Genomic DNA, 26,958 nt, shown 5'->3' with positions numbered 1-26,958 from the left:
ACTGATAAGACACAAACAATGTTAATTTGTACATTCTCTAACACTAGGGATGCACGAGAAACATCGGCCGATAATTAATGCGCATCTCGTCAGTAAAGCCAGTTCTCTAATCAGCAATAAATTGCATCAGGTGCATGATTTCACATAGAGCAGCGTTTACTACACGGAGCCGTTGTTAACTGACAAGCTGCGCAAATCCATGCTGATAATGAATGTGGATTTGCGCAGCTTGTCAGTTAACAAGGGCTCTGTGTAGTAAATGATTGTAGGGCTGGGCTCAGTATTTTTTGCCCGATTGCGATATACGGTATATATCTCTGTATTTTCATTTTTGTATTTGGATTAATATATATTTCACTTACTGGCCAATGTTGTCCAACAAAACAATACATTAGGCCTATTAAAGTCTATGAAAACAAATAAAGTGAATGTAACCATTTAAGCCTTTATATTATGTGCAAAATAAGGGTTAAAATCACATTTCATTATAACACTGTAACACTGCAATCTAAAAACAAAAATAAGGCTTTTAAAGCGGAACTTAAATTCACTAAACTAAAAATGAAAATAAATGAGAACAAAAGCACAATTGTGTTAGGCTATTTTGATTACCCCAATACAGTCAGTGCTATCATACAAATAGACTTACTTGGCGGTTTAAAATTCTACGTCATATTTATTGTCCAACTACAAATATTTCAGCGAAATGTATATTTTAGTCAGAATTATTGCGCTCCTATTTAATTGAGCTCTGTCTCTTTGGCGCGCATGTGCACGGCGGAGCTCATACACTGAAGTGAAGTTAAGCGAGAATCCCAGAAGGCTCATGCACTTCTGACAGAACACTGAATCGCTTATAAAGAAAATATCGATATATCGTACAAACTCGATATACCGCCCAGCCCTACGTGATTGTCACATGAGCTAGAAATAACATTTACATTTTATTATAAATATAAAATAATAAACATGAATTATAGCTAGAGATGCACCTATTGCAATTTTCTTGGGCGATTCCGATTTCCGATTTTTTGTTAGTGTGATCTGCCGAGACCAATTTTTGCAGATTCCGATTTTTTTTCTAAGCACTATAATTGACAGCATATACAAACAAAAATCTACTTTTAAAGTCTAGCTCTGTGCATTCCGGTACATGAGAGTTAGGGTATATCGAAAAACTCCCATATCATTTTCTCCTCCAACTTCAAAATCGTTCTACATTGCTGTTTTATGTTTTTTTGTAAAGGGTGTTTGAACTTCTTTGCATTTTCACTTTTAAACACTGGGTCGGTACTTCTGCAGTGATGTAGGACAATTTTGAAGTTGGCGGAGAAAATGAGACGAGAGTTTTTCTATATACCCTAACTGTTTCAAACAGAACTGCACAGGGTACGCATGAGCATTGTAGAGCTACACAAGTTAAGCGTTTGAGGTTAAAAAGTATATAATTTTTATTCTGACAAAAAATGACCAGTCGTTTCGCTAAATAAGACCCTTCTTCCTTGTCTGGGATCACGTAGAACTCTTTGAAGCTACACTGAAGCTGCAATTTGGACCTTCCACCCAGTGAACCCCACTGAAGTCCACTATATAGAGAAAAACCCTGGAATGTTTTCTTCAAAAAGCTTCATTTCTTTTCGACTGAAGAAAGAAAGACATGGACATCTTGGATGACATGGGGGTGTGTAAATTATGAGGAAACTTTAATTCAGAAGTGAACTAATCTTTTAATATTTTCGTAGAAATCAGAAACATTTTTTAGACACATTTTCTATGATGAATACAAAGTTCAAAAGAACAGCACTTAGGCTTTTTGACAAAATAAATATATTGAGGATGCATTTAATTGATCTAAAGTACTGTTATTTTGATCAATTAAATTTATATTAAAAATTAAAATTAAATATTATATTTTTGCTGAATAAAAGTATTAATTCTTTAAAAAAAATGTTACTGATACCAAACTTTTAAACTGTAGTTTATATTTTTACATTTAAATACAATTCTTTAGTTAATCAAAAATCTAGTTTTTAAATTTGCAATAAGAAATAAAATTATTTACTCAACTATTCAATGTTTTTTTTTCATCTTGCATATTCAGTGTTACTAAATACATAGTATAATACACCACTACAAATACCAAAATAATAATAATTGAAATTATAGACATAAAAATGTAACTATAAATAAAATTCAAATAAAACACATTCTTCTAGGTAAACAATGGTATGAAATGCAGTGCATTAATTAAATACGCACTTTCAAACTATTCGTAATCATACTTCAAAGACGATCACTCTCACAATTTCTTCAAAACCTCATCTACATAAGCCATATAATATACATAACTTTGGTGACAGCTTTAAACCACAACTACAATTTGAAACAATATTCAATATAGATCACACCAAACTAAATATTTGGGTTTGCTAGCACATGTAGAAGATTAACAAATATAAAATGACAATGCAGTGCTGGCCCAAAGAGGCATGTGACAGTTGCGTCAACTGACCCGAAACTCTCTCACACGAGCCCTGGGACACCAGCCCAACAGTGTCATGTGAGTTCACCACAATCATAATGAAACTTAACGACAAGGAGTTTCAAATGTATACTTGATTTTGTCTATTCAGTGTGTGACTGTGCATATGCATACAATCAAATGCATGCAAACTCTTTCAAAGACAAAAAGAGTGTGTGTGTGTGTGTGTCTCCCAGAATGAGGGCAATCTCCGTTGCCCTCTAGCCCCTCGGCTGCCACATGAATGAGAAGTATTCATCCACCAGCTGGCCGTCAGAGCTTTGCGGCCATACGCTGCAGGCATGGGGACCAGGCTTCTGTATCCACGGCCCCGGCCACCCTTTCCTCGGCACAGAGCCGTTTATAGTCCAGCCAGATGACCAGAAATGGGGAGTCATGGTAACACAGAGCGGCCGGCATGTCACGCCATGGCCCCCTTCAGCCTTATTCTTCCTCATGAATAAGAATCTGTACTCGACTGGTGAATATTTCTAGACGTCAGACCGAGTTAGCGCGTTTATCTAAGGCAGACACAGAGCTGATCTGTTTAAGGCGGGGTGCTGTGGGTAAGAAATAAAAATATATATAAAAAAAAAACTCAAACTTTACCATGATTTGCCTCATCCTGGACTATTTGTACTTTTGTGGCCAAACGATTTGGAATGGGAACCAAAGATTTTTATGTTTCCTGCAATTCCAACAATTCAGGTTCCATTAATGATTCTTTTGGTAGAATCCTGAAAAAAAAGTATCACAGGTTCCAAAAAAATATTACCTGTTTCCAATATTGATATTAAATCAGCATATTAAAATGATCTCTGAAGGATCATGTGACACTGGAGTAATGGCCGCTGAAAATTCAGCCTTTCATCAGAGGAATAAATTATATTTTAAAGTATATTTAAAAAGAAAACCATTATTTTATATTGCAATAATATTTCACAATATTACTATTTTTTTCTATATTTTTGATCAAATAAATGCAGCTTTGATGAGCATGAGAGACTTCTTTAAAAAACATTAAAAATCCTACCGATCCCCAACTTTTGATTCGCAGTGTATGTATATCATATACATTGATATGAGATATATGTATATGATATATATGATCTATATATATGATCTATATATATCATACATTAAAAATCCTACTGATTCCAAAATTTTGAACAGCAGTGTGTGTGTGTATGTGTATATATATATATATATATGTGTGTGTATGTATATATACATACACACAGATATGTACATTATATATATATATAAAATATATTTTTTTTTATTATATATATATATATATATATATATATATAATATATATATATATATATATATATATATATATATATATATATATAAAATATATATATATTATATATATATATATATATATATATATATATATATATATAAAATAAATCTACTCAAACACTAGTTGCACTATATACTTTAGATTCACACACACATAAAAATGGATTATTACACATCATTAAGTTCCCATGTAGACAAACTGCAGACAAACATTTTAACACATATTCCCAACAGCACGCAGGGGTTAACCAAGAAAACAGACTGGCAGAGACAACTCTCACAAAGAGTGTGCAACAGAACAAACGCTCTCCTCTTTTGTTTAGGGCCTCTCTGTTTTCAACCCGGGCTCCTCCCAAGAAAAAGCGTCAAGAGAGAGTGAGAGAAAGAGGCACGAGAGGGAGAGAAGGGGGCGGGGCGTGCTGTACGGTGAACCCCAAAAGACATTTCCATGGATGTCCACTTCTAGCGGGACCCACCCAAAACTCTGGACCTCCATTTTCTCACTCTGCAATGCTTAGCACAATCTGGATTCTCACTCAATCATGTCTTCTCCCTAGAGCCTCAACTCCCATTTCCTGTTTTTTCGGCCAGAGAATCCTATTCAACCCCGTTCTCCTCGCAGAGTCTGGAAATCGAGCGGACAAGTGGCATTGCACAGTTTTACAACAGACGCTGGGCGACTCCACCCTGACAGCTCACTGCCCTCCAGTGATGTAGCCTTTCTGCCTCAAGAATGGTGATTTAGGGATGGAAGAATATCTGACACTGTGGGCTATATGAATGCTGGAGACTAAGACAAAGGGCCTGAGATGGGGACATGGCCCATGGGTCAGCTGGACATGTTCTGCACTGGTAAACAAAACTGAGTAAAGGTTATCTCATTTAAGAACTCCAGCCCTCTGGGTGTTAAGTAGGTACTACTTCAAGAGCACTTTATAAAAACCTTTGGAACATGTTCAAGTTCACATTCACGACATGGTTTCAGAGATGCATGACCACTGAGAAACATGCATCAGATAGAGATAAATATAACAGGACTTAAAGGGACAGTTCACCCAAAAATTACTTTCTATTCTATTTTGAAAGGTGTCTACTTTTTTGTCCATACAATGAAACTCAATAGGGTTAATCCAAACCTTTTTTTTTCTGTGGAACCCAAAAAAAGTGTTTTTATCAATAATACAGGTTCTGTCATCATTTACAACCTCATGTTGTTTCAAAATAATCTGAATACTATGAAAGCCAATGGGTTCTGAAGGGGTTTTTTTGGACCCCATTGACTTTAATAGATTTTAGTCAGGATAGATGCCATATAAAATTTTATCTTGGATGAAAATGAGCCTGTGAGGGACAGACTTACAGTCTTAACACACTGTATAAAGGTCCTAGATCATGTAATTTTCACAACTCTTTCATGATGTCTTTATGAAAAAACCCTCAGTAGACAAAGACATGTCATCAGTTGAACAATCGTTATGAGAACAAGGAAAGTCGTAGATGTTTGGATTGATTTTTGAGTGAACCATCAATTTAAGCTTACTTTTTGCCACTTTTTATGTGAGTAAAACAAATATCAGACAGCAAATTGTTAGAAAAAGAAGAAACACAATCAGGAGATGTTTTCAAACTCAAATTTCCCCTATAAGCACCAAGCCTAAGCATATCAGAGCATGTCTGCAAACTGCTAGACATTGTTTTACATTAAAAAAAAAAAATCTTAACTTGTGAGATGTACAGATGTCAAGTGTCGAGGGAGCAACCAAGTCTTCAGAGATACAGTGTGACTTATCATGAATGTGTTGTCAACCACTTCCACAACATCACAAGATTATGATGTCACAGATCTGCCCATGAAACAGCTCAAAGAAGTCTATTCAGATTGATTTAGGTTGCTATGTGGCATTGCATGCCACAACATGAACGGTTGCTGATGTATTTGAATGTTATTTTTGAGTTCGATAGCCTTAAGGAGAGCTCTTTTTTCCCCGACACACCTTCACTGTACTTGACGGTCTGCTAACCAGATGCTGAAATGCAGCAGCAGGCTAGAAACAGGAAAGGAAGACATTCTGCAGAGCATGCAGCCTTTCAACATCCTGCCAGTCTACATGTACGGCCACATACGAATAGCTGCGTCTCACGGGGAGCAAAAAGCAAAGACCTTTCTGCACACCAAACAACTCTGAAGTGGACCACTGCACAAAAAATTCAATTAAACATGCATATCCATCTCAAGAGTCCCTGATACTGTAAAAAGGGACTCGCCATGTTTTTTGTGTGCCTCATAAATAAAAAATAAGACATGCATGGAGGCATCTCTCTAAATAAAGGTTTAACGCGAGTTTCCAGCATCTTGCTTTCTTTCAGATGAGGGTTGGTAAATTATGCATGCTCACTGGGACCATTATATGGGACGAATCTAGGCCACTCACCAAAACACTCAACCTCCTGATAACAAAACTAAGAACGGATACTAAAAGCTCACTAAATACACTCGAAATATAAAAATACTTATAAGGGGAAAATATGTTGCACTTACATAAAAAGTGGAAAAAAGTAATAAATAGCTCATACAAAAATGTTAACTTCACCTTCATATCGTTCCGAACCTGTAAGACTTTCTTTTTCTGCAAAAACATTTTTACAAAAAATGTGTTTTACCAGAAATTAAAATGACTTATAACCTCACATTGTTTTAAAAACATTTGACATTCGTTCTTCTGTGGAACAGAAAAAAAGGGGAAATTTTGCAAAAAGTTTTAGATTGTTTTTTTTTTTTTTTAGCACTGATGATTGTGACTGAAGATATCACATCAAATGATGCAAAACACAAAAAACGTATCATATAGGCTTCAGGCGACTTGCGATGTGAACCACAAACCACGTGGACCATTTCATGATTCTTTTATTACTTGTTTAGCTTGACATTTTTAGTCACTATTCATTGCAACTGCACAGTCCAACCACGGCATTGTTTGGAACGTCTCTTTTTATGTTGTGCAAAACAATTAAAGTCATACAAGTTCAGAATACAAAGTCCTGATCAAATTTCAACTTTACACGAACATGCCCCTGCATGCTGCAGGTTGGAGCACTGCTACACTTAATAAACAAAAACAAAAGCTGTTTCTCAAAACCTTGCGTCTTGCCGACCAAGACAGCATTCTGTGTATCACGGGTGGCCAAAATCGCTGGCTAGGTCAACAACTTATGAGGTTTAGACACAACCAAAAGCGTCTGCGCCATGCTGCATGCTGTTGATGTTTGTTGACATGTCTTAGGGATGAGCTTTTGCTTTCTATTCAACTCTACAGACTTATATGGTACAATATAACAGGCTGTTACGTGACAGTCACTGGGGGCAAAGGTTACACTGATAAATCCCTATTAGAACAGTCACACCCTGGCAGAACAACAAAACAGTACCCGCTGGCAAACTTCTTATCAGCCTTAAAGCAATCATGTAAAGAAGGTCACATCGACAGTCCAGGTCGAACGCACACGCTTCGTGCAACTTCGCTAGCATCGGCTTTCGAGTTCGGGACTCGAGATCCAGAGGCCTGGGACATCCGCGGCTGATAGTAGCTCGCCAATCCCGGGCCGGAATCAGCTGTGTCGAGGCCGCGTGTCTCCTCCTCCGCCTTCTGCTGTGTTTACCGTGAATAAACCGCGACTAATACACTCCAATCTTACAGATCAAGAGGAGGAGGGGGAGAGGAGGAGGAGGAAGAAGAATCGCTTGCTGTGTCTCTCTCTCTCTTACCTCTCTTGTCGAGATCGTAGCCGACTACCACGAAGTAATCGGCGAGCCTGGTCATCTTATCGAGATCACTGCGACAGGCCTCGGGGGTGACTGTAGTCTTTCCGCAGAATAAACGATATTCCGATCACATTGTGAAGGCAACGGCGACAGCAGCATCCCTCCAGCAGCAGCCCGCCGCCATACTGTCGCTGTGAGTGTGCCGTGCCCTGGCCCCTGACAGCGCTCTGCGCATGCGCACTAAGCTCAGCGGCGGTAGGGAGGGGCGCGCAGTCAGGGAATGTTGCGTGGTCATTCATTACAGCTCGTGTACTAGATACACTAGGGCTAGGCCTTTTAAAAAAAAAAGATGATTTTTTTTTTTAAATGCTACATTAAAATTGTATTCATTTGTAACCTTACCACATACTGAACAATAATATTTTAAAGGACTTAAAATAAAAATTAACATAAAAAAACCCAGCCAATATATATATATATAGTCGAAAGTATGAATTGCCTTACAAATAATAAGGAAAGGGACGTTATTTTCACCATCTTCTTGGCCAAAAACACCCTCAGATGCATTTTTTGTCCCTAAGACTAAGCTGAAAAAAATAAATGTATAATTATTATTTATTCTTATTTTGCTCTAATGACCAGCTGACTGCATTGTATAAATAAATTGTCTTGAAATGTTAAGTTGATTTGATATTATTTTATGTGAGATCATATATGATGTATTTTTAATTTGAATATTTTTTTTGTGCTATGTTTTTTTTTTTGTTATCTTTTTTTTTTTTTCTTTTAGACTATTTTTGTTCTGTATATATATAAATTCAATGTTTTGATATTTATTGATATTTCATCCCAAACAGTCTATGTGAGACTGAAGTGACATTTGACCAAATTCACTGACAAATTTGCAAAAATAAAGAGGCAATGCATAAATAATTTGAATTAAAAAAAAAAAAATTGTTCTGTTGCATACAAATGATTGGGAGGCATGCAAAAAATACACAGATGCTTTCCAGATGTATTTGAATTAATCTAATGCACTTTTTTTGTTGGACAAAATGCCCTCCTTTTTTAAAGACTAAGCAGAAAAAAAATCATAATCATATGTAATGATTTATGGACTTCACTCAAGAGTTGTCATGTGAACTGCTTACAGAAGTCTCTATCTAAATCAAAAGGTCAACTGAACCCTAATTACTGCCACAAATATCCTGCACAGTTTTTTTTCTTAGGTAGCCGTACAAACCATAGAGACCCTTCGGTCTCCTACCTTTCATCTCAAGCCTCCTAAACATGTGTGATTAGCTCAGCTGTCATTGCTTAGGTAACAAAATTGCACTGATTCCATGAGCACGTGGATTTTGCTATAAAGAGCCAAAGTCTGGACAGTTGTTGCATAAATGTCAGTTACGAGTCTCATCACAGAGGAAAAAGCTGAAAAGGCCTTACCGGATAACCCCCCATCCCACAATCTGAGGCCTGTGTCCTTGCCTGTCAGCATCGACACACCTCCAAAAGAATTCAACACTTCCTGTGTAAAGTCTTTTGACCCAGAGTACTTACCTCACCAGAATTAAAAACAATCACAGTCATGTTATAGGCCTACTGTCAGCCTGTCATCGACTCTCAATTTAGCTTTTTAACATTCAAGGGAATAACAAACGCTGTCCAATCGACTGTAGTATTCTGTAAATGAATATCTAAGGCAAGCATCGCATATAGTTGCATTGTGGGATATTTGAGGTTATTATTTATCCAACCTGAATGGCTTGAAAACATATTTTACTCAGTATTGCAGAAGATTTCTATGTGAATACAAAAAAGTTGTCTTTTGTCATTACAGAAGCTGAGTAATATTCTTATGAAACTGAAAAGTGACAAGTGAGAAGATGACAGGAACTGTCGTGGGCTGTGCTTTGGTCGGAGCCATGTGACAGGAAGTGCAAATATGTAGACACAAGGTAGTGCTCTGTCTGTGTGTGTAGAGGTGTCTGGGCCAGGGTTGCCAGAATTTTACAACAAAACTGGTGGTGTTCTCTTGGTAAACTTCACATTGCAGTGGCTAAATATCATGTTATTGGGGTCGCTTCAACCTGCGGACATGAAAAACAACACACGGTAAAAGTGTTAAAGTAGCTCAGTTCAGACCTGGTAACACTGGTCTGCCTCCATTGCATGACACATAGCCTATTGGGAGAAGTAGATCTGTTCGGCCGGATTTGCATGTCATGTGACATCCTGTCAACAAACCAATAGACAGGAAGAGGTCTCTTAGCTCAGTGAAAATCATAGGTCATCTCATTACATCCTAATTCCTTATATCACAGTATCTGAGCTAATACTAATATTAATAAAAAGCGTTTTGGAGGCTAAATTGTAATACGAGAAAAAGGAAAGCTATTGTTATAATATTTATTGTCTTAAAGGGTTTTCAGTATTAGTTTTTTTCAGTGATTAGTGTTATTAAAGCATAATTCTAATTATGTTTTAAAAAATATACATATATTTATTAATATGAATATATATATATATATATATATATATATATATATATACACACACACACAAACAAACAGTATATATATATATATATATATATATGTATATATATATATATATATATACACACACACATATATTTATATATTTGTATATAAAATACATTTATAATTTTTTTGGCGCTAATTAACAGCTGACTGCACTGTATAAATAAATGAATATTAAAATTAATTTGAGTTGACATTATTTTATTATAAGAGAAGAGAGTTTTTCAGAGAGCCGGATAAATATACATGGATTTATAATATGTTGCTCTGTAAAAAATAAATAAATAAATAAATAAATATTCTCACACAGATTTTGTGTATAGTAAATTCAACTTTTTGGAGTTTCTTACATTTGTGTTTTGACAGCAAACATAAAACATGAAACATGTTGTTTACAGGAAACATCCTGAACAATCCATGTGAGACTGAAAGGAAGTGACATTTGACCGAATTTGCATCAAGAAATAGGTAATGCCTAAATAATTTGCATAAACTATTAATATTATGTGTATTCTTCAGTTGCTTTTTCTTTTTTATTCATTTTCATAAGAATTTTTTTTTTATATATAAAATTAAAGTTAAACCCAAAACAATCATTCTCATAATAAAGTACTTTGATGAAATGTGGATTATGCTGCTGATGAACTAAATTACAATTGAACATCTAATAAAATTAATAAAGAAGATAACCAATATCAGCCAGATCAATCCTGTTCAGTGGCAGGATGAGAATATAACAATGAATCATGTGAGGATGATGAAATGACAAGATGAAACATTAGCGTTTCTGTGTTGATGAACCAGCATTTATTCATCTTTTATAACTGCCAGCTTTTTGATCCACTAGCACACAGTCTCATGTCTTTGTCCTCATTCACAGAAGGTATTTTTGGAAATATACATCCATTGTTCCCCTGTAGTCACACCCAAATACAACCGCTCAAACACACTGCCATTCCCACACACAGATCCAGAGTTAAGTGTAAATATAGGCGTACAGACATACAGGCACACTGGCTCATGGGTAATAGTAACAGAACAGAAACAGAAGTGCCGTAAAATAAACATGACCGCAACTGTCCATCACAGCGGTACAAATAAACTTGACTCTGAGCCATAACAAACCAGTTGTGTTCTCAAACTTGACAATGGGCCATCGTAAACATGCGAGGGAAACAAGCTCAGTGGGAACAAGCATGTTTTCAAATTGATTTAACACAGGGATTTAACACTGGGAAAGGGGAGGGGGAGACATCACTGATATTCCAGCGCAAGGACCATCATTGGAGAGGTTTGTTTTTGTGTTTGAAATGTTTAAGACATACTGTTTACGTGCACTTTAAACACGATAAGAATTTTTCCCTGGGAGATCAAATCCACTGTAACTTTCTCTTTTGAACCCCAAAAATCTTTCATTACATTGATGATCTTTATTCAGTGTAGTTATAGTAATGTTCACTAGGGGGCAGCAAACAAGAGACAACAGGTTACTAATATAGTTCTATCTATCTATCTATCTATCTATCTATCTATCTATCTATCTATCTATCTATCTATTATTATTAGACCTAATGTACTTAACAAGAGTAAATAACCTAATTTCTACACCTATTTACAGTATATTGTAGTGTGTTGATTTTGACTTTGGGGGGCCCAAGCTCATGTGTTACTTTAATGAGCGTTCTATTCTTCTTTTGAACACATAGCATGTCATTCTTTCCATAGAATAAGCCTATTATTTTAGGTATTGCATTATGCCATTCTCTATTATTCCTAATTAAATTGGTTTATCTTCTAATAATCATATGGCCTCCCATACTCATATTTATTAAAACCGTCTATTTATGTGGTAAGTTTATATATATGTATATCTAATTGCAATTGAAAACATTTACATTATCGTGTTTTCAGAAAATCATAGCGTGTAGGAACTCATGTAAACTAATTGGCACATACAGTTACTGAGAGATCAGAGGGGGAACCAATTGCTCTCATCTGAGATTTGGCTCCAGTTCACAGTTCTGTTGTCACATGATTTTTCATGATTATGTAAACGGAAACACTAGCCAACCATAATCCCTAGATACAAACATCTTGCCGGTCGCTATAAGAATTGTTTCATTAAACATGCTTAAACATGGGCTAGAAAAATCATTTAGAGGCTAAAACTGAACTTATAAGAGCTTGTGACATTTCTTTGATTTATCAAGGAAAAGTGGAGGATACCACAAATATCTGAAGTGTCACAAGCTCAACTTTCATTAAAATTGCACCGTGACCATGCATGAGATCCAAAAAAAGTAAACACAGTTTTATTATTCATAATTAAATGTTCCAATGAAATTAATGCATTAAATAAGAAGATAATGAACACTACAGCCCATTCAAACTCCACACAAGTGCACGCTTCTTAAGTACAGACTTATAGTATAATATAAAATGACTTTGCAGATATCACCTGTTTTGCAACAAAAGTGCAAAAGAAGTGCTGGTTTTCTGCGACAACTGGAAGAGAATGTCTATGCAATCAATTATCACTAAAATGCACATTGATTAGAGAAGTGCAAGGGTGCGTCCTGCCCTCCTGAATTTCTGGGGAAGTGAACCAGTCTTAGCATCCTTATCCCCTCTACACACGCACACCAATGTTAGAGATAAACTAGAGAATGTTTCATGAGAATGTAGTAAAATGAGCTGGAAAATGCTTGTAAATGATGCTATCGATACTATTTAAAGGGTTGCCTTAGGTTTTTGATCAGTGTGTAAGTTCAATGTGTGCCAACAATGCACAATTATCTTATAAAGCAATAGTTATAATTCATTAGAACTCCTGTTATATCTAAACTGTCATTTAATAGCCTACATTTTACAAGCAGCCCTAAAAATTCAATACCAAGCAAAGTTATGCATAAAAGAAATAACTTAATTTGACACCAAACGATTTTGCCCATATATCGCAGTGACTCTGAGAAGCATGACCCAGGGTGACTAAGGGATTCGACACACCTTTGAAAAATCGCACTGTAGTCCCGCCCAGTTCATATTTAAAAGCGTCAATGTCAGCTGAACCTCAGACTGCACAAGAGCGCGTGCGCACCCGTGGGAAAAATCTCGAGACAGTTTTGCGCGTGGCACCAGATCTTCACCTGAAATAAAGGTCGGTAACGTTTATATATATGATGCACTTAAATAAAATATAGCTACTCAGAACATGCTTTAAAATGGAACTAAGAAAAAGGAGTATAGGCTGTAATTAGTTGGCAACTAATTAGAGCATGACTTTAACCCTCTAGTTTTGTATGAAGGGTAATATTAAATCATTTAACTATTAAATGTAGGCTAGTTAAATGCTGGCATTCCCACAAATAGGCTACTTGATGCACAGCAAATGCTAGCAGTAGTCTAATGTGTTATAAATTTCTGCGTGGAAAAAAAAAAATCTAGTAGGCATCAATTAATATTTTCCTCCCCTTCATTTCAGGAACAGTTGAAACACCACAGTACCCTGAAGTTAGACTTTTGGTCTAACTTGAAAGTCTCAGTTGCTGGGAATTCAGTATTGTTCAGGTGCATTGGAAGCCCCCTCCTGACCAAGGGGGCGTGATAACATTATTCGCCCACGATGAGAGCGCTTTTCCCGGTTTTTGTATATTGCATCAGCCTGCTCTTTTCACAACTGCTGGCTCTACCGGTGAGAGACAGGTAGGAATCCGCTTTTAAAATACCTACAGTCTGTTGGTCAGTCTATTTAACTTTTGATTTGAATGTTAATAGTTTAATATAGTAGCCTAGGTAGGTATATGTGCAGACTTTTGTTGTAAAGTAGTCTAAAGAAGCGCTGAAGGATTGATGAACGGCTGCGCTGTACTATTAAAGGAGCCGTTCTTTTGAGTCGAATCTCTTTAATGATTCCGCTGAACCAGCTTACAAACCCGTTCTGAACAATTGAATCACGAATCGGTCCGAGCGGTTCTCGAACAATCAAATCACTGACTTAAACCGAAAACTGTCAGAAAATATTACTCCCTTGAAAAGTTATGTTACTTTCCAGAAATGTTACAAAATACACCGTATCGGACAAACTGAGTTTGTATAACTTCTGTATAGAAATAGCATAATGTTAAAATGGGCAAAAGCTTTTTTCCAAGCAGATTCTTGTATTTATGTTTTGATGAACTGAACAAGAACACAGGAAATTAAAAATAAAGACACTTGTTAATAAAACACGTTATTAAACAGCAACAAAGTCTAAAGCGGCTTTATTCAAATGTTGAATGCCGTGCCGGTGAATCTTTAAAACGGAACGTTCAAAAGAACCGATTCGCTGAAAAGAGTCAAACGTGCAAATTTAATCTTTGCTACTTCAAAAAGTTAAACACACCTGTTGAAAGACAAACTTAACCTATGTTTTCAAAACATTTCATAGTAGTCTGGCACCGAGGATGTATTTTATACAAAAGGAGATTATTACACAAAGAGAGGATGTTGTGTCGCTAGAGATAGTGGTTGAAGTGAACAAGGTCAGTTGGGATGGTAGACGTGACTGGATAAACGCACGCACCTCACCATTCACAGTAGGCTGCCGGCCGGCGTTTTTTTTTTTTTTTTTTTTTTTTTTTTAGAAAAGCAAGCTTCTTCAGTTACGTTTTATGATTTTTTTTTATAATTTATAAACACACGGTCTATTATAAAAATGCTTAACAAATAAGTCGTTCATTTATGGATACACTAAGTTTGCATTATAGCTATTTGTAACTAATTCAATGCACATTGAATGCTAGTGTTAAGAATCACATGAACAAAGCTGTTTCATTCTGAACTATGACTTCTGTTAAACCTCCATCAATAGAAATATGAAAAACATGTACATAAATATAATATTGTAATATAACATTAATATATTATTAAATTATGCTCACAATATATAGCCTATATATATATATATATATATATATATATATATATATATATATATATATATATATATATATATATATATATATATATATATATATATATAAATAAATATTCCAGCAGTTAAATTTGTGATCAGTGGGGAAGTCCAAACGCCTTATTTTGAATAAGGAACTGATTAAGGCACATTTTGAAAAATAATAATAATAATAATGGATTTCAAAGTATTATTACATTAAATGAAAGTGAAGGATTTTATTATTGGATTTTACCCTACAATTTCCTGATAATAAGAAAAGCTTCAAAGTTTCCACTGGGTCTTATTGAAGAACTTTTTTTCCCCTGTGGTAGTTTCCCACCGATAACAACTGTGACCAGGAATAAAACACACTTTCAGTAACTTTTCTGAACCTTTTTTGGAAAAGGCATATAGCTTGTTTCCAATGAGTTGGGGAAAAAATATTAAATGCATTTAGAATCTGAAAATCAGATAATAACTAACTTTTACTATATACAGCGTATACTTTTACATAAGGTAAGCAGCGAACATCATTGCATCATTCAATTTTTGGCTCATAACCTCACAAAACAAGTCATTAGTCGCTTCCCAAAAGACACTGGTGCTCATCGTGTGATTAAGAGAATCCTTTATTGTGACCGCCATGCCTTCTGAAGCAACACAAATTAATGTACAGAGGTTTTTTTTATTATTATTATTATTTTTTGTGTGTGTGTGATAACCGCTTGCATCACTTCTGAGTCAAGGTTAAAGTTGCATAAGAAACAGGTTGATTCAGAAATATAATTCTCCGACAAATCTGACAAAATAATACATTTACAGTTGGATTTGATTGGCGGCAGCTCTCTGAAATAGGATCTTGAGTAGTTTTTCTTGAAAACTGCAATTTTAACGTATTAAAGCAATGACATTTTTTATGCCTTCATTCAAGTCATTATTGCCGGCTGATGATGGCACTCAAAAGGAATGAACTGCTCAGTATCAGTGTCTGTGTGCCCTCTTCTGGCTGAGGAACAGATAAACAAAAACTGATAATTCACGCTTTGAAAAGTTGCATTAGAAAATTATATTCCAGTCTGAATTGCAAAAATAAATGGATAGTTTTTTTTTCTCTTTCTCAGAACTTAATCTTGCCTTCATAGCAGCTCATTAATATCTTCTGGCAGTTTTCCCAACCTAATAATGCCTCACGTGTCAAACCAAAATATCAAGGCTGGACAGATTTACAGTATAATTGCGGCACATGCAAGCCGCATGCTTTGTATATTTGGTGTGGACATTAGATTATAGAGTCACAGACATCTTACTAGTTGATTTACAGTTAGTGACAATAAACAACTGATAAATGCCGTTGTGTCAGGCAGATTCTGATTACTGTAATAATGTCAGGTGGCTTTAAAGAGACAGTTCACCAAAAATGAAACTTCTGTCATCATTTACTTACCCTCATGTCGTTCCAAACCCATACGAGATGCTTAGTAGAATGTTCATGCTGCTCTTCTGCATACAAAAGTGGATCAAACCTCCAAAAAGCCTGATAAAAGCATCATAAAATAGCCCCTATCTAGTCTACTTTTTTGTCTTTGACCTTTCAGTATCTCTCAATAGTGTCCTAATTCTTCTTGGAGAACTTTGCGTTCTTTACATTGACTCACTTCGTGTTTGATAAGCGTCCATGTACACAGAACGTACAGAAACCTTTGCTATATCAGCCAGGGATTTTTATTGTTTGACATGCTGTGACATACCGTCCCTAAATCGAACATGGCGGTTAGCGAGGCCCATTTTGGTGGTTTAAACATGTTTTTTTTTTTAAGAAAACAGGTCTCTGAGAATAGCTACGCAAACATAGCCTAGATCTCTCCCTTACATAATATCTTGAGGTTTAGTTTGTGAGAGAATATGCAGAGAGAGAAGCCAAGTGGCAAGCCGAATGTAGATTTAAAACAACAGCCGGAAACTGAATGCTTATTTGCGGTACCGTCTGCGTGCCATTTGGTTCAGCGCTGTCGTAGAGAGGATCTATGAGGCTTTCTGTATGATAATTCACTTTAAGACTCCTCTATAATCATTCATAAAGAAGAGGATTTAAGGAAGCCGAGGTCACTGTCTATTATGTAGGGCATCAGATTCATCAATGTTCTTCTACTGTCAGTTAAGTAAGATAGTGTTTGGTTGACATATTGGAGAAAACCTGTCTGACAGTTCACTTTTTCTATGCTACGCTGGTTCCAGGCCGGTCATGTTTGGACTTGAGTTATCCAGCATTTTACATCATGCGGCTTGGTCATTATTGCTAGCGTTGAGAGGGAAAACCCATCCATCAGGCAGAATTCCATTGTGGATTAGTAACTAAGAGCAGAATTCCTTTCTCCTCATCCTCAAGCGGCATGTTTCCACTCTGAACCGAAACCATAAAAACCATAAAAACAAACAAAAGACAAAAGACTCAAAATACCCCTAGTTACCGCTATACGCTAACCATTGACAGGCTCAAATTACTTTCACTTTTTTGAATTTCACTATTGCTATTCACAGTTTAACCATTAAAGTTCTGGTTTTCCCAAACGATACCCAACAGTCAAGTATTTCACGTTTTATATGGATGCTTGGAGCATGATTAAGGTGGTTATGGGGACAAGGATCATTTTCCTTGGTTTCATGAACTTATCTAACATTGGTCAATTTAATTACTTAAATAAATAGCTGTCTCAACAGACAGCTTTCACAATTTTATTTATCTATCTATCCCCACCCTCACCACCCATTTACTGAATGTAGATTATTTTTAGAGTGGTATATGTAGCATATTATTCCTATAGGACTTCAAATAATAATTTTATCATTATAAGGCATGATATATAAATGTATAAAAAACCAAAATTGTACACAAACTTTAGAGTGGTATATGTAGCATATTATTCCTATAGGACTTTAATTAAATAAAATATAACATTAAATAAACACATTTTTAGATATGTAGATGGATAGATAGATAATAAAATATAACGTAGAATTAAAATAAAAAAATAAATTAGGGAACAACCACCAATTCTGAGCAAATTTTCCCCACTGTCCTGAGCAGAAAATCTGCATTATGTGCCATATGTACCAGGATATATCTCATAGTAACTGAGAAGGTCACTTGGTTTGACTTATGGTCACATTACCCATAAAAGAGCCATATACATTAATTACTTTTTTCTCTGAAACGGGTAAATATAACCTGCTTATGACCAATTCACAAAAAGCCATGACCATTTTCAGGGAGGTGCAAAAATCACGGCCTTATGGCAAGAACAAACAATAATACTGGATTGATCAGACCTGTCTCTCTCAGTGGAGGATCACAGAATAAACTGCAATCAAATATCAGATCTCCTTGTTTTCCCACAAAGAAACTCTTCTCACAAGGCATCACAAGGTTTTGGTGGCAGCCTGCCAGTACCAAGCCTGACAAGATGAGTGCAGCCAGTAGCAGCAATGAACATGATGCATTACAAAAGATCCGTTCCTCTAGTTTCTGGAACTATTCAGCATAATACAAACAGAGTTCCTGCAAAACATGATTACCACCTTTATACCAAGATGGGTTAAATTTCGAGGTCCAGGTGCTAATTTTCCTGGCTAAACACTATGCTCAGTCTACAAATGCCCCAGAATCACAGATCCCATTTCATTGTGGTCTGAAAGGTAAATGTCGTCAGGTGAGATTTTTAATTAGCACCTCTGTTCGATTATATGTACTCAAGTTTATGCACTTATAACAAATGGATCACAATAGGATGGATAAACAGGACATTTCTAGAAACAACGGTCGCTGTTTGCTGTATAGCAAAATCTCTAGGTCTAGAAAACCCTAGAAATCCACATAGAAGAACCATTTAGAGTTCTTCAAGGAACCTTTCATGGAACATTTCTCAATGTGAAAATAATTTGAATCATCTGAAGAACATTTGACCTCTTTAAAGAACCTTTTGTGCATGTGTTATGGAATGTTTGAATTTCTTCAAGGTTCTAAAGTTCTTCAAGGCTCTAAAAGTATAGCAATGTGAGCACATTTAGAATGAGTCATGAGACAGGGTGGCCTAGCAGACATTTGAAAGGATTTGAGAAATATTGAGGTGTGATAATGGGGTCTCAGAAGAGGTGAAAGGCCAAACAGATGAAGTATACGGGCAGCTTATCTCTGCTTAAGTATCTAAAAGTCATAGTACAAGCTCAAAGAGAAACTAGCTTAGCTTTGATCATGTGAAGCTGCTGAGACCGATTTTTCAGAGGTGTGGAGACTTGCTGCTTAATACGCAAAAATTGAAATACAGCATAACATATTAGACCAGTGGCAAGGCTAACATTAAAACAGGGAGAAAATTACTATTCATCCAGGCCACTTTGGGCAGATAATCATTATAATTTGAAGAGTTGGTATTTTGGTCAACCACAATGCAAAGGAAAAAACTGTCTGGCTGTATAGTTGGTGCATTGAGGAAGGAAGATATTAACAAGATAAGAAAGAAAATTCATAGCAAAAATATGTATAAATAATATAAAGATATTATATAAGACCGTGCAAAGACATGTCTGGCGAAGTCAGTGCTACTCAGCAAGCTTTTTCGCTAAGTTTAGCATGACACTGTGAGATTAGATGGTGTGCTCCAACCCAGCAATACACCCTGTCATTTCTCAAATTTCAGCTTTAGAGTTTTTGTACAAATGGGTTGCTTTTATAGTTATGCTTAGATGTTTTAGATCATTTGGAAATAAAAATACAAAAAAAAAAATGCAGGAAACTTTATGCATCACAAGGTTATAAACTGCCACTGTTCTAGCATGCACCTGCCATGAGATCTGTGCAAAAACCAAGATCTCAGTGTCCAGTGTGTGATAATCAAACATAGAGCAGGTGGTCTTGGCCATTACAACAAAACCAGAGTGTGTTTGCTGTACAAGGAGCCAAACCCTTTCTGAACAGTGAGCAGTTGTTGGTTGCAGTAAATGTTTGCACGGCTGACCAAACAGCACATTTAGTATCTGCAGTAAATGATGCTAAATGTTGGATCAAGCCAATTCTGTGCAATAAATAGTTGCATTAACCTAATTTCACCATGAAATGTGCCATTATTTTTATAGTTTTATACTTTAAACTTGTACAACTGATACTCTTCCACAACACAATAAATAAAAGTGTAATGTATGAGTTATGATTAAATCATAAATAATAAAATAAAATAAATGAAAAATAAATTGTATTAATTATAAATTATATATAAAATGTATATATTATGATTAAATAATTGATAATTAAATTGTATCCTGATCAAAGTACCTGCCTGGATTTTTTAATGATCCCAAAGACATTGATTGTCATTGATTAATGCTCAGGTTTGTTAAATTGGTAGATAATAATCTGCATAAAGTGGATCTTGAGGTCCAGATTTGAGGAATATATTGTTTGAATTGCAACATCTAAAATTTCATTTATGGTCAAAAGTTCAATTTATAAAATTATTAGATAGAGAGATTTAGGAAAAGATAGATAGATAGATAGATAGATAGATAGATAGATAGATAGATAGATAGACCAATCAGAATCCATAGCATTCCAGAGTGCAATGAAATAACTTATAACTTCCTGTTCAAACTTGAGAAAGTGCAATATTTATAAGACCCATCTCTGTCTCATTGCAGGTTGGAGTTCATGACAAGACTCCATCAGCTAAGAGAGGAAAATACCATCTCTCTGGACATTACTGAGCGCCCAAACACTGACCATGGGGTCTCCATCGACCGCACCATTCTATGGAGGGCCATCCTCTCCAAATCGGCACCTCAAGACCAGATAAGAAACCCATTCCACATCGGTCAGCCAATGGCGGGAGAGTCCACCAAAACGGGAGAGAGTGCTAGACACAGAGGTCGTCGCAATGTGAACTCAAAAGGCCACCATAACCATCATAACGCTCAGCTGATGCGTGTGGGATGCGTCCTCGGGACCTGCCAGGTACAAAACCTCAGTCATCGCCTTTACCAACTGGTCGGGCAAAGCGGACGCGAAGAATCGCCCATTAACCCGCGCAGTCCACACAGTTACGGATGAGTCTAGAGGGATGTCCGGCTGAAACCAAGACCAAGAAAACAGCGTTACACATATCTGTCCTGGTGTTCGTCTATTTTATTGCAATAGGATACTGCTGTAGTACTCTTTCCTCCTCTCCGCCTTGGTTTTCTGGAGTGTATACTGTGCCTTTTTGGACAGAAAGGACCTTTTGTTACTTGATGGTGAATTTTGAAATTCGGTGCCTCTGAAACACTTTGACTCTGGCCTCTCATTTTTTGGTACTCAAACAGATTCTTTATTTTAATATTGTCATTTCATTAAGTATTCAGATAAGAGATTATTCCGGGTTACGCTGCATTATGTCCCGACTCATCTAAGACTGTCTACTTCTACATCACTGATCACACTGGCTGAGCCTTTAATGTGGATTTCAACAAGGTGTGTGTGGGATTGGATTCCTGTCAATGTGAGGCTTGTGTGTTTTTTTTAAAACTCTGAACCCTCTCACCTTGTGTCTCCAAAAGACTTTTAAGAAGAAAGCAGACTTTCTACAGTTGCTTCATAAGTGGTGCAAGACCACCATCTGATACCTTGAATACCTACTGCAACGTTGGGTTTCAGTGTTGGGTTTTAGACAATGGAGAATTGTCAATTTATAAACACAGTGGTCCCTTGGTTGAACCCGCATAACAATACAGTAGCAATCGCCATCGAATCCGGATTAACACATTGTTGCTTCTCAGTGCACTTTGAGGTCTGGCGCCTGAAATATTACCCTTCACGTGGTTCATAAAGTCACAAGAATGAGTTATAATCCCCAAGGTCTCAGTTTCAACTCTGACAGAATCCTGCTGGGCTTTGCCACATTTTATAAACAGAAGCAAGACTTTTCGGAGCATTTTTAAATGATGGTTATAACTCACCCATAAATACCCATTACCAAGGTTACAGCTCCATAATAGAGGCTAAAACTAGCTAAAGGGCTGTTTTAAAACCATTTTCTCCCATTTCTGTTGCGAAGCACTCTTAAAGGAACATTTCATCATTCCCAAAAAATTTTTTTTGTCATGATTTACTCATAAAGTTCCAAACCTGTATGACTTTTTCATTCTGCGTAACGCAAAATGTTCATACATTGCACGTCAAAGGGATCTGAAATTGGTTTTGGACCCCATTTACTTTGCATTGTATGGACAAAAACTTGGTAAACGACAACTGTTTTTATCATCAATGCTCTCAAAAATGTTCTTAACACACACTGACTGGCATAATTTAAGTGATTCTCAAGCTCATTCTTGTAACTCTAATTAAAGATTCTGGTTCTACCAAAATTTGAGGAGCAAGCGTTCCAAAGCCTTTCGGGAAAATGACCTTCCAAAAGCACTCTTCCAGCCGTGTTGTGTATTTTAAGCATTCCCTTTTGTTATAATAATCATGTCTGAATATGTGGGTGGAAACACACACCAAAATACCCGACAGACGTAGGAAAAGTAGCTGTAAAAAATGACAGATTTAAAACTTTCCATGCCTTTTGAGGGGCTGTGGATGTCGGGGGAATGCTGTGAGACATCAAAGTACATGTCTGAGGATTAAAATAGCAGAAGTAATCCTAAAAATCCTACTTAAACATCAAAAATCCAATTTCAGCTGGGTGTCCAGGCCAAACTCTCCCACTATGTGATGTATGTTATAGGACAACTTGCTTTCAAATGGCTCCAGAAAATCAGAGAACTGACCAAAAAAACCTGAATTTACTTGATACCTTTCTGTGCATTCACATTATACTGTTCATTTGTCTTTAAACAGGCTTGAATTTCAATTGGATTTGCTGGTATTCATCACTGTAAAAGTCTTGTTCCTTGTCATGGCTGATTCTAATGATGATGATCATAGGAAGTAGTAATCGCTGGTGCTTTGGCGCTAATCTGCTCAAAGGCTCTCTATATATCCGACACCATTCTCTCTGCTGTAATCGATCTGATTGATGTCTCGTGACTAATCATAATTAAAAGGCTTTTAAACTGCTGAGAGCCTGGTTAATTTGGTTTTTGCACAGGGAGAGCCTCTTAACCTGCCTCATGTTGACTTCTATATTGATCACATTCCTTTTTTTTGATTATTTATCTATTTATTTGACTATTTATGAGTTGTTGTGAACGTCTTGGTGACATGGGTTGGAACGTAGCAAGTGCGTCAGTATCTGGCGCTGATCGCTCTTTGTACGCGTGTGTTTTTGTGTGCTGCCCCTGTGTATTGCGTATTTTCATGACCTTTGTCCCCCTTTAAAGCCCTACTTGGTTCATTAAGAAAAACACAAACGTTAGCTTTAACGTTAATGTGAACGTGTTCGGGATGAAGGGATACACAGAACGTTATGAATCTGTGTCCTGGAGACTTTTAAAGACGTGTGTGTTTGGGGGTGTGTGTGTGTGTGTGAACGTCATCCTGGCCATGAGCTCTAACATTACATGTTTTAGCTGCTACTAAAGGTCAGTTGTGTTGTTACTACCATGCAAAGCACTTTAAAGCAGGAGCATGTTTCTATTTTTGTCACTTGAACTTCAGATTTGTCAGTTTTGTGTACTGATTTTGAGCAGGATCTGTACGAATGTATTTTAAAGGGCGTTAGCACACTGAATGACGACGGAGTCCGTATCATGTACACTATCTTTTGTGAATACTATTATTAGGTCTGATAATTCAGTTAATGTATTTATGTTTGCATTTTTGTATCTATGTCACCAAAGACGTTATTTATCACATACAGTGTTTTCTTACACCTCAGAGTTGTCCTCTGGGAATGAAAAAAAGAGTATATTTAGGGAAGACGGTAAAATTAGTTTGTCATGCCCATACAATGTTCTTTTTTTCTCTGTGAAATAAAGCACTACGTAGTAGTGAGATGAAATCTGATGTGTTGTTCTCTTTTAAATGTGAACCGTGGTTGTTTGTTACTTTGAAAGGACACACAGACATCGCAGAACACAAATTAAAGGTGCACTAAGTACAGTAAAAGTTTTAAGACTAAAAATACATTTAAGTTTGGGGTCGGTTTTTGAAAGAAGTCTTTTATGCTCACTTAGGCTGCATTTATTTGATTAAAAATACAATAAAAACAGTAATGTTTTGAAATAATATTACAATTTAAAATAAGTGTTTTCTATTTGAATGTACTTTAAAATGACATTTATTCCTGCGATGCAAAGCTGAATTTTCAGCAGACATTGCTCCAGTCTAAAGTGTCACATGATCCTCTAATATGCTGAGATTTGGTGCTCAAAAAACATTTCTTCTTATTATTATCAATGTTGAAAACAGTTGTGCTGCTAGAAAGCAAGATACAAGATACAAGTATTAATTTCATTCATAAAAAAAAAACCTGACCTTAAATTTTGAATGGCAATGTAATAGTACTTTGACAAACATTCATTCAATATTAAAAATGGTGTACAGTGACATTGGGTTGAAGATTCCAGTCATAACAGAGGTCTGGAAAAATATATTTTTATCTTGGTTATTGGACCTAATATGCAAAAAAATTTCAGCTGCAGAATAAATGAATCATAAATGAAATATAAGCCTTTAAATAGGATCTTTGGCAACTCAAAACATATTATTTTCCATGATTCTACATCCAAACCAATTATGTGGGTTTAAAGTCCAAGACGACTGTTTTTCAGTCAGCAAACTATGAAAAAAAAATTAATGAAAGAACCATAAAAATTAGTAAAAATTATTTTATAACTAATACAATTCTTTTGGTCAGAATATGTTGTAAATGATGAATCTAAATAAAATTATATGTATGTGTGTGTGTGTGTGTGTGTGTGTGTGTGTGTGTTCATCCTAATTTTGTATTTTGTATTCTACATAATTTTCACTTTTCGCAGATTTTCTTAAAATACAACTATTATACAACTGTTCTGCAGTTATGTAACTCCTGACCACTGAATACTAACTATTAGCAAATAAGTCTGTGTCTGTCTGCAATATCTGTCCAGGCTTATCCACTATCTTTATGAATGTAAAGAGCACTGAAATTACTTGAACATATTCCTTTAACACACTTCAAAACATAGAGTCACAAACTTTAATACACAATGACTCCCAATGCACAAATCTGTGTTGATGAACCAATTTGTATTATTAACATATTACAAGTTAAACATTCGACTGAAGTTAGAAAGTGGACCCTTTTTACTCATCCTGGCATTGTGCTTACTAATCACCAACTCTGCAACAAAAATTTCCACTTCAACAGGAAAAAGTGGCTTCTAATAGAGCCATTAACAAATGACCAGGCAACTATCACGTGGGCTACGCAACTAACAGCCGTGCAGACAGAAAAAGCAGGTCACTGGAGGTAAACCAATCAGCTGACTGTGTGATGGGGTGACTACAGCCTTCATGAAAATACAGCATTACTTACAGACGAAATGAATCTGGAGGACATATAATTACAGATCATTTGAGGAATAAACATTTCCAAATTCTGTAATTTCACAAATAATGGGTCTGCACCAAACAAAATCCATTTTAATACAGTTAATCTTAATAACATTTCATTATTTTATTCAGAGCAGAACACTTTTTAAAAAGTCAGTGTCATTGCATGACCATGTCCTTGAAATGCAATAGGGCCAACGTACAAGTCTGCAAACTGCATATGGTCAGATTCTTATGTTATCTGATCTGACACCGTATCTCTCATATCTGTGGACCCAGAACATGAAGAGTGGGAATGTCAATGGCAATTTCAAGCTGGGATTGCATCATTCTTAACACGTGACTTACTGTCTACATTCAGACAATTACGATTAAATTATAATTTATGATTAAACTGTGAATTCCTGAGGCACTTCAAAGTAAATTAAAGTTGAAGGTTTCAGAGAAAGTTGCCCTACTTTAACCTTTCAATGATTCCCAATAGATCCAGACAGACTGTGTTCAAAACTGTACATCCCCAGTATAATATCTATTATGTATAATAAGTATTATATTGTTTATAAAACATATTTTGTTTTATTTTATTAAAGTAAGGCAAGTGTAGGAAAGTCTTCAGCTTTTTTTATTTTGCTAACATGTAATAAATCGGGGGCATTAGGTGTTATTTTATTATTAGTTATATGTTAAATAAGGTGTTAATTTATTATTATTCATATACTACTAGATTTAAGTTTTCTTTTTTCATTTTAGCTTTTTATGTTGTTATGTGCTTCTGTCATTTTATCAGTCTTTGTTTTTTCCTCAATAGTTTTATCTTAATTTTGTTTTAATTTGATCAGTTTTTATTTTCATCTCATATTTAATTTGATTATATTTCAGATTTATTTCAATGAAACCTTTTAAGTTTTAGTTTTAAATTGGAGTATTTGATTAAACGGAGGGAAAATACGCAGAAGCAGATACACTGGGTAAAATTATGCTGAGGAAATTTACAGAATCTGGCCTGGTTAAAAAATGAACAAATATTGTTTGAATGTATTTTTATAATGTGTACTATGTAAATCAGGGTGGCACCAGCTAAGTGTCCAGAGAAAAAGAGTCTCATTTAACTAAAGTAATCAGAACATAAACGCAGCATGCTGTATTTCGCACCATGCAGATTTTAGTCATTTCTAAGTATAAAATGGGTAATTATAGCCATTTAACGTTATATTAAGAAATCATCATCGTTAACAATATATCAACCTCAACCAGAATTAATTTCCATGCTGCTCCAAGCTGGTTTATTATCACCAGCACACCAGCATCCAAAGCTTAACAGACGCTGCTCTTCTCTGCAAGGATCTCACAAGCTTCACTTTGACTAGAAACGGATATACAGTATCC

At 35.8% G+C, this 26,958-nt stretch overlaps 2 protein-coding genes across 2 annotated transcripts in view; one reads left to right on the top strand and one right to left on the bottom strand.

The window, feature by feature from the left end:
• LOC109063865 (myotubularin-related protein 5-like) overlaps positions 1-7,827 on the bottom strand; it is a 48,302-nt gene extending 40,475 nt beyond the window's left edge. Inside the window, exon 1 of the mRNA XM_042749362.1 lies at positions 7,596-7,827. Coding sequence (XP_042605296.1) covers positions 7,596-7,650 — 55 coding nt within the window. The 5' untranslated portion in view covers positions 7,651-7,827. The remainder of the gene's footprint in view (positions 1-7,595) is intronic.
• A 5,366-nt stretch (positions 7,828-13,193) lies between these two features.
• On the top strand, positions 13,194-23,154 carry LOC109066048 (protein ADM2-like). Its single transcript, XM_019083035.2, has 3 exons — positions 13,194-13,292; positions 13,617-13,837; positions 20,757-23,154. Exons 2-3 carry the CDS (start codon positions 13,758-13,760, stop codon positions 21,163-21,165), a joined length of 489 nt encoding a protein of 162 aa, XP_018938580.1. The 5' UTR covers positions 13,194-13,292; positions 13,617-13,757; the 3' UTR covers positions 21,166-23,154.
• The last annotated feature ends 3,804 nt before the right edge of the window (positions 23,155-26,958 follow it).

Source organism: Cyprinus carpio, chromosome A4 (genome assembly GCF_018340385.1).
Source record: "Cyprinus carpio isolate SPL01 chromosome A4, ASM1834038v1, whole genome shotgun sequence".
In the NCBI taxonomy this organism is placed as follows: Eukaryota; Metazoa; Chordata; class Actinopteri; order Cypriniformes; family Cyprinidae; genus Cyprinus; species Cyprinus carpio.
This window is presented reverse-complemented; position numbering and strand designations above follow the sequence as displayed.

What these genes read in the sequence shown, in the direction of transcription:
- LOC109066048 (XM_019083035.2), top strand. Translation starts at nt 13,758, where the DNA reads ATGAGAGCGCTTTTCCCGGTTTTTGTATATTGCATCAGCCTGCTCTTT. An exon ending in GCTCTACCGGTGAGAGACAG is followed by an intron (nt 13,838 to 20,756) that starts GTAGGAATCCGC and finishes GTCTCATTGCAG; the next exon opens with GTTGGAGTTCATGACAAGAC.